Source organism: Grammomys surdaster, unplaced genomic scaffold (genome assembly GCF_004785775.1).
Source record: "Grammomys surdaster isolate TR1022 unplaced genomic scaffold, NIH_TR_1.0 228, whole genome shotgun sequence".
NCBI classification, from domain to species: Eukaryota; Metazoa; Chordata; class Mammalia; order Rodentia; family Muridae; genus Grammomys; species Grammomys surdaster.
This window is the reverse complement of record NW_021604673.1, coordinates 155,391-171,776: the sequence shown is the minus strand read 5'-3', so window position 1 is coordinate 171,776 and position 16,386 is coordinate 155,391. Positions and strand designations below refer to the sequence as shown.

Sequence of the window (16,386 nt, the reverse complement as noted above, 5' to 3'; positions counted from 1 at the left end):
CAAGTTCTGCTTGCCACTCACTCGATATGTGATAGAAAGACAAAGCATGATATTAGGAGTGCTCACATAAGATATCCAAACATGGTCCCCACCTGGTCCTTTTGGGTGGGGCAGACACATAGCTGGTCTGCTTCTGTGGAGACACCGTATTCTGAGTCATCCTAGAGGAACCACTGCACTCAGAGCAGAAGGATTTCCAGATCCCAGAGGAGGCCTGAGTCCCAGGAGTTCTGCCACCCAGGAGATTAGGATCACAAGACCACAGAGACATCTGAACTCTGAGGAATTCTGACACAAGCAAGATAAGTGGAAATACAGACTCCAGTCAGAAACAGTAAGGGCAGGTAACACTAGAGTTAGCCAGATGGTGAAAGGCAAGCGCAAGAACATAAGCAACAGAAACCAAAGTTACTTGACATTATCAGTACCCAGTTCTCCCAACATAGCAAGCCCTGGACACCCCATCACACCGGAAAAGCAGGATTCAGAATTAAAATCACTTCTCATGATGATGATAGAGGATTTTAAGAAGGACATAAGTAACTCCCTTAAAGAAGTACAGGAGAGCACAAGTAAACAGGTAGAAGCCCTTAAAGAGGAAACACAGAAATCCCTTAAAGAACTGCAAGAAAACACAAAGAAGGAATTAAACAAAAACATTCAGGATCTGAAAATGGAAATAGAAACAATAAAGAAAGCTCAAAGGGAGACAACCATGGAGATAGCAAACCTTGGAAAGAGATCAGGAGTCATAGACGCAAGCATCACCAACCGAATACAAGAGATAGAAGAGAGAATCTCAAGTGCAGAAGATACCATGGAAAACATTGACACAGCTGTCAAAGAAAATGCAAAATGCAAAAAGCTCATAACCCAAAATATTCAGGAAATCCAGGACACAATGAGAAGACCAAACCTAAGGATAATAGGTATAGATGAGAGTGAAGATTCCCAACTTAAAGGCCTTTAAATATCTTCAACAAAATTATTGAGGAAAACTTCCCTAACCTAAAGAATGAGATGCCCATAAACATAAAAGAAGCCTACAGAACACCAAATAGACTAGACCAGATAAGAAATACCTCCCGTCACATAATAATCAAAACATCAAATGCACAAAACAAAGAAAAAATACTAAAAGAAGTAAGGGGGAAAAAGGTCAGGTAACATATAAAGGTAGACCTATCAGAATTACACCAGACTTCTCATCAGAGACTATAAAGGCCAAAAGAGCCTGGAATGACATCATAAAGACCCTAAAAGAACACAAATGCCAGCCCAGACAACTATACCTAGCAAAAGTGTCAATCACTATAGATAGTGAAACCAAGATATTCCATGACAAAACCAAATTTGCACAATATCTTCCCACAAACCCAACACTTCAAAGGATAATTGATGGAAAATGCCAACACAAGGAGGGAAACTACAATTTAGAAAAAGCAAGGAAGTAATCTTCCAACAACCCCAAAAGAAGATAACTATACAAACATAACTTTACCTCTAATAGCAAAAATAACAGGAAGCCACAATCATTTTTCCTTAATATCTCTTAACATCAATGGTCTCAATTCCTCAATAAAAAGACGCAGACTATCAGACTGGATACACAAACAAGACCCAGAATTTTGCTGCATACAAGAAACGCACCTCAGTGACAAAGACAGACACTACCTCAGAATAAAAGGGTGGAAAACAATTTTCCAAGCCAATGGTCCCAAGAAACAAGCTGGAGTAGCCATTCTAATATCAAATAAAATCGTCTTTCAACTAAAAGTAATCAAAAAAGATAAGGAAAGACATGTCATACTCATCAAAGAAAAAAATCTACCACGGTGAAATTTCAATTCTGAACATCTATGCTCCAAATACAACGGCACCCACATACATAAAAGAAACTTTACTAAAGCTCAAAACACACATTACACCTCACAAAAATAGTGGGGGAATTCAACACCCCACTCTCAGCAATGGACAGATCATGAAAACAGAAACTAAACCGAGACACATTGAAATTAACAGAAGTTATAAACCAAATGGATTTAACAGATATCTATAGAACATTTCATCCTAAAACAAAAAAAATATACCTTTTTCTCAGCCCCTCATGGTACCTTCTCCAAAATAGACCATACAACTGGTCACAAAATAGGCCTCTACAGATATAAAAAGATTTAAATAATACCTTGCATCTTGTCAGATCTCCACGGACTAAGGATGGTCTTTAATAATGACAAAACCAATGGAAAACCCACATGAACATGGAAACTGAACAACTCTATACTCAATGATGACTTGGTCAAGGAAGATATAAAGAAAGAAATTAAAGACTTTTTAGAATTTAATGAAAATGAGGACGCATCATACCAAAACTTGTGGGACTCCATGAAGGCAGTGATAAGAAGAAAACTCATAGCTCTAAGTGCCTACAAAAAGAAACTGGAGAAAGCATACACTAACAACATGACAGCACAACTAAAAGCTCTAGAACAAAAAGAAGAAAATACACCCAAAAGGAGTAGATGACAGGAAATAGTCAAACTCAGGGCTGAAATCAACCAAATAGAAACAGAAAGAACAATACAAAATATCAATAAAACCAGGAGCTGGTTCTTTGAGAATAACAACAAGATAGATAAACGCTTAGCCAGATTAACCAGAGGGCACAGAGACAGTATCCAAATTAATAAAATCAGAACTGAAAAGGGAGACATAACAAGAGAAACTGAAGACATTCAAAAAATCATCAGATCCTACTACAAAGGCCTATACTCAACAAAATTGGAAAACCTGGATGAATTGGACAACTTCCTAGACAGCTATCAGGTACCAAAGTTAAATCAGGAGCAAATAAACCATCGAAAGAGTCCCATAACCCCTAAGGAAATATCAGCAGTTCATTAAAATCTCCCCACCAAAAAAAGCACAGGTCCAGATGGTTTTAGTGCAGAAATCTATCAGACCTTCAAGGAAGACCTAATACCAATTCTCTACAAACTGTTCCACAAAATAGAAACAGAAGGAACACTACCCAATTTGTTCTATGAAGCTACAATTACACTCATACCCAAACCTCACAAAGACCCAACAAAGAAAGAGAACTTCAGACCAATCTCCCTTATGAACATCGATGGAAAAATACTCAATAAAATTCTAGCAAACCGAATCCAAGAACACATCAAAACAATCATCCATCATGATCAAGTAGGTTTTATCCCAGGAATGCAGGGATGGTTCAATATTCGGAAATCCATCAATGTAATCCACTATATAAACAAACTGAAAGAAAAAAACCACATGATCATCTCACTAGATGCTGAGAAAGCATTTGACAAAATTCAACATCCCTTCATGATAAAAGTCTTGGAAATATCAGGAATTCAAGGCCCCTACCTAAACATAGTAAAAGCAATTTACAGCAAACCAGTAGCCAACATCAAGCTAAATGGAGAGAAACTTGAAGCAATCCCACTAAGATCAGGGACTAGACAAGGCTGCCCACTATCCCCCTACCTATTCAATATAGTATTGGAAGTCCTAGCCAGAGCAATTAGACAACAAAAAGAAGTCAAAGGGATACAAATAGGAAAGGAAGAAGTCAAAATATCGCTATTTGCAGATGATATGATAGTATACTTAAGTGACCCCCAAACTTCCACCAGAGAACTCCTAAACCTGATAAACAACTTCAGCAAAGTGACTGGTTATAAAATCAAATCAAATAAATCAGTAGCCTTCCTCTACATGAAGGAAAAACAGACTGAAAAAGAAATTAGGGAAATGACACCCTTCACAATAGTTGCAAATAATATAAAATACCTTGGTGTGAATCTAACCAAGCAAGTGAAAGACCTGTATGACAAGAACTTCAAGTCTCTCAAGAAAGAAATCGAAGATCTCAGAAGATGGAAAGATCTCCCATGCTCATGGATTGGCAGGATTAATATAATAAAAATGGCCATCTTGCCAAAAGCAATCTACAGATTCAATGCAATCCCCATTAAAATCCCAACTCAATTCTTCACAGAGTTAGAAAAGGAAATTCTCAAATTCATATGGAATAACAAAAAACCCAGGATAGGGAAAACTATTCTCAACAATAAAAGAACTTCGGGAGGAATCACCATCCCTGACCTCAAGCTGTACTACAGAGCAATAGTGATAAAAACTACCTGGTATTGGTACAGAGACAGGCAGGAAGATCAATGGAATAGAATAGAAGACCCAGAAATGAACCCACACACCTATGGTCACTTGATCTTTGACAAAGGAGCTAAAACAGTCCAGTGGAAAAAAGACAGCATTTTCAACAAATGGTGCTGGTAAAAGTGGAGGACAATATGTAGAAGAATGCAAATTGATCCATTCGTCTCTCCTTGTACAAAGCTCAACTCTAAGTGGATAAAGACATCCACATAAAACCAGATACACTGAAACTAATAGAAAAGCATGTGGGGAAGAACCTCGAGTACTTGAGCACAGGGTAAAAGTTCCTTAACAGAACACCAAGGGCTTATGCTCTAAGATCAAGAATTGACAAATGGGACTTCATAAAATTGCGAAGTTTCTGTAAGGCAAAAGACACAGTCAATAGGACAAAAGGGCAACCAACAAATTGGGAAAAGATCTTTACCAAACCTACATCTGATAGAGGGCTAATATCCAATATATACAAAGAACTCAGAAATTAGTCTCCAGATAACCAAATAACCCTATTAAAAAATGGGGTATAGAGCTTAACAAAGAATTTTGATCGGAGGAAACTCGAATGGCTGAGAAGCACCTAAAGAAATGTTCAGTATCCTTAGTCATCAGGGAAATGCAAATCAAAACAACCCTGAGATTCCACCTCACACCAGTCAGAATGGCTAAGATTAAAAACTCAGGTGATAGTAGATGCTGGCGAGGATGTGGAGAAAGAGGAAAATTCCTCCATTGTTGGTGGGACTGCAAGATGGTGCAACCACTTTGGAAATCATTGTGGCGTTTCCTCAGAAAATTGGACATAGCATTACCTGAGGATCCAGTTATATCACTCCTGGGCATATACCCAGAAGATGCTCTAACATATAGTAAGGACATATGCTCAACTGTGTTCATAGCAGCCTTATTTAAAATAGCCAGAAGCTGGAAAGAACCCAGATGTCCTTCACCTGAGGAATGGATACAAAAAATGTGGTATATTTACACAATGGAGTATTACTCAGCTACTAAAAACAATGCATTCGAGAAATTCCTAGGTAACAGATGGAACTAGAAAATATCATCTTGAGTGAGATATGCCAAACACAAAAGAACACACATGGTATTCACTCACTGATTATTGGATATTAGCCCAGAACCTTGAAATACCCAAGATTCAACTCACAGGCCACATGAAGCTCATGAAAAAGAAAGACCAAGTGGGGGTGCTTTGGTCATTCTTAGAAGGAGTAACAAAATACTCAAGGGAGCAAATATGGAGACAAAATGACGGACAGAGTCTGAAGGAGTGGCTGTCTGGAGACCATTCCACCTGGGTATCCATCCCATGTGCAGTCACCAAAGTTAGGTGCTGATGTGGAAGTCAGGAAGTGCATGCTGTCAAGAGCCTGATATAGGTGTCTCCTCAGTGGTCTGCAAGAGTCTGACATATTCAGAGGCAGATGCTCACAGCTAGCCATTGAACTGATTATGGGGTTTTCAATGGAGGAGTTAGAGTAGCAGCTGAAAGGGTTTGCAGCCCCATGAGAAGAGCAACAATATCAACCAACCAGAGCTCCCAGGGTCTAAACCACTAGCCTGGGAGCACTTAGGGAGGGATCCATGGCTCCAGTTTTATATGTAAGGGTGGAGGGCCCTGTCAGGCATAGGTGAGAGAAGAGATCCTTGGTCTCATGAGGGCTGGATGCCCCAGCGGGTGGGAATTTGAGGGTGGGGAGGTGGGAGAGGGGGGTGTATGTAGGGGTACATTACCGCAGAGAAGCAAGAGGAGGGGTGAGGAGAGAGGGAGATTCCTGGGCGCGGGGGGTGGGGGAATGGGATAAGGGGATAACATATGAAATGAAAATAAAACATCCAATAAAAAATACTGAAAATGGACCTTGCTATGATTATAAAGCAATAAAAACTTTCATATAAAAAAAGATATCCAACCGTGAAATGCTTAAATTAATCACCATGCATAGAAATTGCAATGACTTAAAATACACTAAAAAGATTACTTCTTTTTCTGCACATTTAAATATTATAACTTACACCTAATGACAAAAGTATACATAATAACATTTTTAATTTTAATATTGAAGTTATGATATAATTAGAACAATGCCTTCTTCCTTTTCTTCCCTCTGAACCTTCTTATATACCTGCCCAAACTGTGTGTTGAAAATTCTTTGCCTCTTTTTGAATTGTTATTTCATGAAATATGTGTGTATATATATATAATTTTCCTAATTATAGAAAATTAGCTTGCTTAGTCTTTATAACTTTTAAAAATGATTTTATGGTAGAAACAGAGAAACTTATTAAATATCATGGTTTACAAGGCTGAAGAAAAGGTTCATATTTAAGAGTGTCTTTTGTTCCTGAAATCCTCAGTTTGGTTCCCAGCACCAACAATGATGACACACAGCCATCTGTAACTCCACTTCTAGTAGATCTGATGGCTTCTTCTGAACTAAGCAGAAACAAAGTATGCACATGATACACATACATATAGGAAGGCCAAACACTCCTCAACATAATATTAAACAAATGGAATCTATATTGAATTAATAAATAAAATAACTGTTGCTTGTCATAGCTTTAGTCATGTCACACTTACTAACTTTTAAATAGCTAAAGAGATGAGCTATACAGAGAGGTTTTTAAATAGTACGACAGAACTGCTTGGAAAATTATCTCAAACAGAATATAGAGAGAGCAATCTGGGAAGCTGTCTCTAGCAAAACATAGGTTGTCAGCTTGGACCCATGATTTGATTCCAAATCAACTGTTTAACAGCTCCCAAATACTCTTTCTCTCAGAACCGATCTCAAGTTAAGGTCAGTCGTTGGCATATAATATTGTGTCTATGGGGTAAAAATTCATGCATCAGTGTTATTTTCTATTTTTACTAGTATCCAGTATTCATAACTAAAATATCTGGTAGTATACTACAGAACATTAAAAAATGACACTGTTATTAATCTCAAAATAAAATGTTAGATTATAACAGGTGTCTTAGAATGGCAGGGAGACACATGTCTAAATTCACAGCTCTCTCCAGTTGAGCAAGGAATATCACAATCTCAAACTATATTGCTGAGACTGCCTAAAAATTCACAAAGATAAAACATATTTGTATTGAATCCATCACTTCCTGTCAGCCCTCACATCATTTTCTACCTTCATTTTCATAAAACTAAACAGGTTTATATTAATGTGAATTTTTAAAAGATTAACTTTAAAAAATATATTTTTGTGAATTGGTTTGTTACCTATATGAATATCTATGTGCCACTTTCTCCAGATGCCACTAAGGTCCAAAGCAGGACATTGGATTCCCTTGAAATGGAGATATAGCTATTTGTGAGATGCCATGTGAGTGTTAGGAATTGGATACTAGGGAAGAGAAACAAATGCTATTACCCCATAAAACATTTTTAGCCACTAAATATTTAAATTTATTTGTACATATGTGTGTTGATGGGAGTTTATGCCATTTATGTCGATGTCCCTTCAGAGACTAGAGATGAGATTTGAGTATCCTGAATCAGGAATTATAGGTAGTTGTGAGCCATGTTGACATGGGTGTTTTGAATTAAAATTGCAATGTATAGAAGAGAGAAAAACGCTCCTAATCTGCAATCCATCTTTCCAGCCCCACAGTGACACATTTTGAATATGTGTCAATATATTCCTGTGCATTCTATGTATTGACATATATAGGAATAATATAAGCAATATAGGAAATCATTTTCCAGTATATTTCAATGTAGTACAGAGTTTCTATAAAAATAGTCTTTTTCATAAACTACAGTTGTTTACTCATTGTATTTTGTAAGTGTGTTTTAGTTTTCACCTTTCATTGCACCTATAATCTCATTGTCTGTATAATTCAAGTGGATCTTTGTATACATCTCTGCTAATTAACCACTTTCTTCCCTTGAGTGTTGATGCTACAATTGTAATTCCACTAACTAGGGCAAGCATTTCTACACATGAGTCTATGGTGGCTATTCTCATTCACATCACTATATTCCATTCTCTGGCCCTTATAAACTTTGTAGTGATATTATAAAAGCGAAATGCATTCCATCTAGCTTCCAAAGTTCCTATAGTCCTTCACAGTTTCAACACTGTCTGAAAATCCAGTCTCTCCTGATACTTAAGGCAACCACAAATACAAATACAAAAAGCAATCCACATATTTCCAATATACAATCTATCTATACATTGCAGTACGTTTTCTAAAATATTACACCTCCAATGACAGGAGATAGATATTAGTCTTCAAAAATGGAGAAAATGGAAAGCAACTGTGGACAGGTCTGAATCAGTTAGTTGTATAATGACCACTAGTAGGAAATCCCACTAGTAGATCCACCAAATACTGAAAATGTTGCAAAGAAAGTACATTTTAAAAGAAAACACAGACAATACCACAGTCTCCCCTATATAATCAATAGTATTAATAAACATTAATGAAACAACATAGGTAGGTGATGTCAGCAAGGATTGGAATCTGATGAGTCAATGGAATTCTCAGAACTGTGAAGTAGGCCAGTAACAGTAATAGGTCAGGTACCCATAAGCCAACAAGGAGCCTCAAAGGACAAGTGAGAGTCACTGTTTCCTTGTCAGCTCCACTGGCATATTTTAGTGACTGCCCTGTCACATCACCTACCAACAATTCACTTGAAAACAGCATCTTTGGTTAGTAGACCTTTCGTCCACCTTTATTGTATACTCTGAATAATGACGTTAAAATTTTATTCATATCAAAATTCACCATTAACCATTCATTTTAAGTATACAATTCCACAGCAAGAAGAACATCCATTGCTGTGTTATAAAATCATCACAACTTTCCATCTTCTCTAACTAAATTCTATCCTTAGTGAATGTTACCTATTTCTTTTTGCTCTGGTCCCTAGCAACCAACAGTATGGTTTTCAGCTAGGTGGAGTTGAACCCCCCCAGGGGCTTCCTTAGTAGAATCCTATGGTATTTGAGATACTTTGTATCTTATTTATTGTTCTATTAGTGTGAAGACATCATAGCCAAGGCAACTCTTATGAATATAAGCATTTAATTAGAATCTTGCTTACAGTTTTAGAGGGTTAGTCCATGATACGATGTCAGGAAGGAATGAATAATACTTTCTTATTGCATTCTGAACAGTTCTGGCTCTTCTAATCTCCATCACAAGCACAGAACTGTCCCGTCTGCTACCCAGTGAAACTGTATAACTCTCTGACTGTACCAGTACATACAAGGAGCTTTTGATTTATTTAGGATTATAAGTAGAAGGACTGGTCTAGGGAAACAGCCTGTTTTTTAAACTGTTGTCAGTTAAAATGACCTCTCTGATTGGAGATTTCATAATGAAAGAGTCTATTCCTTTACCTTACCGAATGCTGAGGAGCAAGGCAACTCATGAATTTAATTCAAGTATTAATATTAATTTTCTTCTAAGTTCTATTCCTATAAGTACATTGTAGTATCTAGGTGCAGACAGAGGCAAGAGTATTACAACTTCTGGTGCAGTCTAGACTCCAGAATGATTTTTGAGGGTATTCAGGACTATTCAATGAGGCTTTTTCTCATAACAAGCAAACCAACTTTAGCATAAAAGCAAGCATACATAGACTACTTTTGGAATCAAGACAACTTTGTTCACCTTTCAACATCTTCTGTCAATATAATACTTCAATAGCATTGTGTTTATGCATAATGTCTCAACTTTAATATTCAGAAACACAGAAAAGACATGTGTATGATTATAAGGTCAAAGAGAATTATGGTTATCAATAAGGCCCTTTGCATAAAGTTTATAACAATGATTTTCTGGCTTCCATCTTTAACAAACCCTTACCTTATGGCCACTGTCCAAAGTATTGCTAACAAAAACACTTAGAAACTCCCACAAATGTTTTTCCAAAGATTCATTTGAGTGACTTAACTTGCCTGACTGTCTCCATTTACTTTAATCTATACCTGAAATTGCCTACATCTAAAACTAAACTGATAATTTGAGTTTTCATTTCAGAGTATAGCTCAGGCATGAGGTGATATCCTCATTTCTAATACTTAATATCCTCCATTTGATTGAATGAGAGAGAATGTCCATTAAGAATTTCTGGCTTCATGTGGCTCTGTCTCTTTATCCTCTAACTAAAGCATGCATTTAGATAGATACATACATAAATTGACTTCTGCTGAGCCCATCTTTAATAAGTATCACCTTTAAATCATGCTACAGATGCAATCTATAGTACTAACAAAGGATAATTAAAAACTTTACCCATGTTGCCTCTCAATGCTGCTTCATGATCAACAAAAAGCAAGTCTCCTTTTTTTAATTGTAAATTATTCCAATTCAGTAGATTGTTGAATTCAGGAACATGAGTTCCCTTTGGCCTTACTTAAAATACATCCTTAAATTTTCTTGGGAGCACATGGAAGGATGCACATGTAGAGAGTTCCTGAAAGTGCATGCTGGGAAAACCTCTTCCAATTATTGGGGCTTATATTTGTGGTAGAATATTTTACTAACATGTACTAGTCCTGGTAATCTACATTTAACAAACACGAACAACACTCACACAAATGCACATACACACACACATACACACACACACATACACACACACACACATAAACACACACACACAATAAAACCACTATCACTATAAAAAATAGCAACGATCCTTACAAAAGCTATGCATGGTGGTCTTGCTAATAACCTCAGTGTAGGGAATCTGAGGCAGGATTGTTTTATGTATGAGACTAATGTGAACTACATAGGAAATTGGAGAAATGATTGACTCACACTTTAAGACCATGTCCAATATAAAGAAATAACAGAAAAAAGGTAAAAAAAATTTATTAAGATCAATGATAAAACAATGTGACAGATTTTTAACCTAAAACAAAGGTAGACCAATCTGATTCTGAGGATTCAAATTTATCATATTTAATATTGGGCAAACAGATTTTAAGAGACACATAAGTAAATACATACATGGATGAATAGATACGATTATGTTGTGTGTGTGTGTTAATTTCTCTTTATGTTTCTGGCATTAAATACTACAAAAAATCAACTTCCTGGAGGAAGTGTTTATTTGGCTCACATTTCCAGGTTAAGACCCATCAACATGGAGACGTCAAGGTCAAAAGAACCTGAAGCAGATAGGCACATAATATCTACAGTCCAGAAGAGGGATCAAGGTATTAAAACATTCCTTTTAGTATTCAGATACCATTTTACACTCACATGCAGCTTATAATCTCCTTCCTAGTGGATGATGCTACCCACACCAGGAAGTTCTTCCTAATTCGCTTAACATTATCAAAATATTCCCTGGTAGACAGTCCTATAACTCCACTAAATCTAGACAATTCCTCAATTGAGATCCCCTTCCTTGATCATTTTTACATAGTTTCAAGTAGACAATCCAACCTAACTACCAAACTATAAATGTACTTACAGTTTCTGTGTATTTTATAAATGGATAAGGATGAGGATTACCAATATTCACACTTTTTTAAGGATTTGGCATATTTTAAATATTATGGGTAAATGGGTTGCTTTAAGATAAAGTATAATATATATTATATTGTGTATACCATAATAAATTAATTTTCTATCACTTTATGAGTTTCCACTCATTTACTATCTTTCAGTATTGATGTGCTGCTGCTGCATTGCACACAGCCAATGAGAAGGAAGTTATAAAGAAGCTAAAACCTTCCAGTTTTGCTGCTGGGTATGTAAAGTCATACAACTGGTGTCAAAAAGTTCTATAAATTCCAAGATACAAACAATTTGCATTTGACATTGTATCCCTCCCCAGTTAAATACATTAGTATCTACTCAAGAGGAATAACATTACAATGTATAAACACAAAGTTTATAGTGATTATTCATATGGTGATGTTATTAACAGGGAAAGGTTAGAGTTAATCCAAATGGCCAAGAATAATGAATGATCAGGCAATGTTTGACCCATCACTAAGACAAACTTCTCATACTTGCTGACCATGAGTGCCTCTGAAAGTATCATGCTAGTGATCAGATATAGGGTCTCATGCCTTTCAATCTACCACTTAGGGAGCAAAGACAGCATGATTTCCAGAAGTTCATATAGAATGCTGAATTAAAAATTTTAGAGATCATTTGGATTATCTATGTGCTAAGACATATTGCCTCAGGAGCCTTCTCAGACTCTTCTCACTCCACATTGACAGAAGCAGTCCTCCAGATCAAGGTCCACACCCTTGAACACAACACTTTCCTCCTAGTAGTGTGACCCTGAATATACTGTCCTTGTCCCAAGTAACCATCTTCACCTTTGTATGTCATTGCAGTTCTCAATTATTCACTGTCAACCATCATGTCGATGAAAAATTGCCATTGCCAAATGGGAGGTTTTGCTTTGAGCACAGTGGCCTGGCTACTTTGCTGCATATCCATAGGCCTCCCTCAGTGGCAAGTGTGGCACTATGAAGATCCTGTGATCCTCAAGCCTACAGTGGCTTTTGTGGGTGTATGGAGAGCCTGTGTTTTCCACACTGACAGCAACTCCAGCAACAACAGAGTATGTCACAAATACAACTACCGAGACTCCTTCATTCCTTTCTATATTCGAGTAAACCAGCACTTGCTGCTGGTTTCTAGCTTTCTGGGGCTCTTTGGGAAAATCACCACCATTATTGCTCTTTCGAATGTGGGTATGGGAAGAGTACGGAGGAATGCCACCAGAAATCCATTCAGCCTTCCAGGGATTCTGAATACCATCGTTAGCAGCTTTCTTTACTTTGCTGTTTTGTTAAATTACATAGCCATCTTACGCAAATGGGGAGTTGCCTTCCCACCATCTTTCCATATGCCTTCCCATCCAGACACTCAGAAGATGGGCAGCGCCATGGCTTTGGCAATTATAGCTGCAGTTTTCTTTCTACTAAGTGGCATAATTTGTCTTTCTTCAAATTTATTCATAGGCAAGATGCCCCATCCTAAAATTTAAAAGTAAATTGCTACCTTACATAGCCTTGAAACACCAGCAAAGAGAATGAATATTCTTCATGTGTCAACAAATTTTTAAAGAACTGGAAAGAATGGCAATTGTGGCCTGTGACAAAAGATAGTCCAGTTGACTTTCTCTTATCTATTTGGCTTCTTTTGTGTTGCCTTAATTCATTATTTGGACTGTGGGCTTTTATTAAATAAAATCTTATTTTATGGGTAGTTTCTGAATTTGTGTTTTACTTCCTGTCAACAAAAGTGAATAATTAATAAACCGAATACACATTGAAATGAGTGTCAGAGTACATAAATCTTTTACACTGTTCTAGAATCTAAGGCTAAGTCAAAACCTAGACTGCTCTCCCCTTCCCCCTCTATCCATGTCTGTCTAATCTAAGTCTATTTCCAAGGAAAATCCATCCTTCTCCCTAGCCAATTACTATATAGATAATCTCTGTGGTTCTATAGATTATAGCCTTCTTCGTTTGTTCTTTTTTTATTGATTACTTTATTTATTTATATTTCAAATGTTATCTCCCTTCCTGGTTTCTCTTCTGCAAATCCCCATCCCACACCAATTTCCTTGCTTTTATGAGGGTGCTGGGCAACCCACCCACCCACTCCAACCTCACTGACATAGCATTCACTTTCACTGGAGCATTGAGCCTCCACAGGATCAAGAGCCTCCCCTCGAATTGATGCCAGATAAGGCAATCTCCTGCTACAAATGCAGCTGGAGCCATGGGTTCTTCCCTGTGTACTCATTGGTTGGTGGTTTAGTCCCTGGGAGCTCTGGAGGTCTAGTTCGTTGATATTGTTGTTCTTCCTACGGAGTTACAAACCCCTTCAGCTCCTGCAGCTGTTCTCCTTACTCCTCCATTGGGGTCCTTATGCTTAGTCAGATGGTTGGATGAGAACATCCACATCTGTACTGGTCAGTCTCTAGCAAAGCCTCCCTCCCAGGAGACATCTATACCAGGCTCCTGTCAGCATGCACTTCTTGGCATCAGCAATAGTGTCTGGGTTTGGTATCTGCAGATGGGGTGGATCCCTGGGTGTGGCAGACTCTAGATGGCCTTTTCTTTTGTCTCTACTCCATCTTTGTCCCTGCATATCCTTTTGACAGGAGCAACTCTGGGTTAATAATTTTTGAGATGGGTGGGTTGCCTCATGCCTCCACCAGGGCCATCATCTGGATATGGTCTCTACAGGTTCTCTCTCCCCTTTGTTGGGTATTTCAGCTAATGTCACCCCTGTTGGGTCCTGGGAGCCTCTTGCTTTCCTGGCATCTGGGACTTGCTTGTGGCTACCATCAGTTCTCTGCCCCCCACTGCTAAATACCTCCATTCAATTTCCTGACCCTCTGTATTTCTTACCCCTCTCCTTCCACAACTGATCCTGACCCCCTTACCCCCCACCCCCACCCCCACACACTGCTTGCCCTCCCAGGTCTCTCCCTCTTTCTGCTTCCAGTGATTATTTTGTTTCCCCTTCTAAGTAGGACTGAAGCATTCACACTTTGGTCTTCCTTCTTCTTGAACTTGATATGGTCTGTGAGTTTTATCATGGATATTCTGAGCTTTTTTCCTAATATGCACTTAGTGAGTACATACCATTTGTGTTCTTTTGTGTCCGGGTTAACTCAGTAAGGATGATATTATCTAGTTCTATCCATTTACCTAAGAATTTCATGAAGTCATTGTTTTTAATAGCTGAGTAGTACTCCATTGTGAAAATGTATCACATTTTCTGTATTCATTCCTTTGCTGAGGGACATCTAGATTGTTTTCAGATTCTGGCTATTTAAATAAAGTATGCTATGAATATACTAGAGCATGTGTCCTTGTTATATGTTGGAGCATCTTTTGGGTATATGTCCAGGAGTGGTATAGCTGGGTCCTCAGGTAGTACTAGGTCCAATTTTCTAAAAAACTGCAGACTGATTTCCAGAGTGGTTGTAGTAGCTTGCAATCCCACCAACAATGGTGGAGTGTTCCTCTTTCTCCACATCTTTGCCAGAATCTGCTGTCACCTGAGTTTTTGATCTTAGCCATTCTGATTGGTATAAGGTGGAATCTCAGAGTCATTTTGATTTGCATTTCCCTGATGAGTAAGGATGTTGGACATTTATGTAAGTGCTTCTTAGCCATTCAATACTTGTCAGTTGAGAATTTTTGTTTAGCTCTATACCTCATTTCTCATAGGATTATTTGGTTCTCTAGAGTCTAACTTCTTGAGTTGATTGTATATATTGGATATTAGCCCTCTATTGGATATAGGGTTGGTAAAGATCTTTTCCCAATCTGTAGGCTGCCATTTTATCCTGTTGACAGTGTTCTTTGCCTTATAAAAGCTTTTAAGTCCCACTTGTTGATTGTTGATCTTGGAGTATAAGCCATTAATATACTATTTAGGAAATTTTCCCCTATGCCCATGTGTTTGAGGCTCTTTCTCACTTTTTTTCCTTTGTCACTGCTGCCTTTATTTCATTCTTCCAAAAATATCAGTGAGTTTGGGGAGGTGCCACAGAAATAAAGCAAATGTATTTAGCCAGAACAACTCAGTTCTCCTTCTGTGTCCACATCCTCTTACTCTGCAGACCAATGTAGAAACCATTTCCCTCCTGCAAAGGAGACAGCCTTTGCCAAACTAAACAGCAGGCACAAAGCAGATGGAGCCAGCAACCTGGCTCTGCCTCCAGGCTCTACCTTTGGTTGGCAGTAGGCATTTTCTGTTCCTTGCACAGAATTTTCACTGACCTCTTCAGGAGCTTCCAACTTCTTCTTTTTTTTAAAATTGGATATTTTATTTACATTTCAGATGTGATTCCCCTTTCCCCATTTACCATCACCCAGGAACCTCCTATCCCATTCCTCCTCCTCCTACTTCTAAGAGGATGTGCCCCCACCCACGAATTCCTCCACATTGGGGCATCCAGCCTTCACTGGACCAAGGACTTCCTCCCCCATCTATGCCTGAAAATGTCATCCTCCCCTACCTATGGCTCCAGCTATGATGAACTTTTAAAAGGAATATTTAAATAATTATGCTTTGGTTTTGACAGTCCCCATCAACCAAAATAAATTCCAGTTTGAATTTTTGAATGAAATGATTCCACTAAGCCAATTTATTGCCTCTCTCTCTCTCTCTCTCTCTCTCTCTCTCTCTCT

The 16,386-nt window shown here is 37.9% G+C and overlaps 1 protein-coding gene across 1 annotated transcript; it reads left to right on the top strand.

Moving 5' to 3' along the window:
- Positions 1–12,584: 12,584 nt before the first annotated feature.
- On the top strand, positions 12,585–13,217 carry LOC114626109 (claudin-34-like). The gene has a single exon (XM_028773455.1). The coding sequence runs from the start codon at positions 12,585–12,587 to the stop codon at positions 13,215–13,217; it is 633 nt and encodes a 210-aa protein (XP_028629288.1).
- Positions 13,218–16,386: the final 3,169 nt, after the last annotated feature.

What these genes read in the sequence shown, in the direction of transcription:
- LOC114626109 (XM_028773455.1), top strand. Translation starts at nt 12,585, where the DNA reads ATGTCGATGAAAAATTGCCATTGCCAAATGGGAGGTTTTGCTTTGAGC.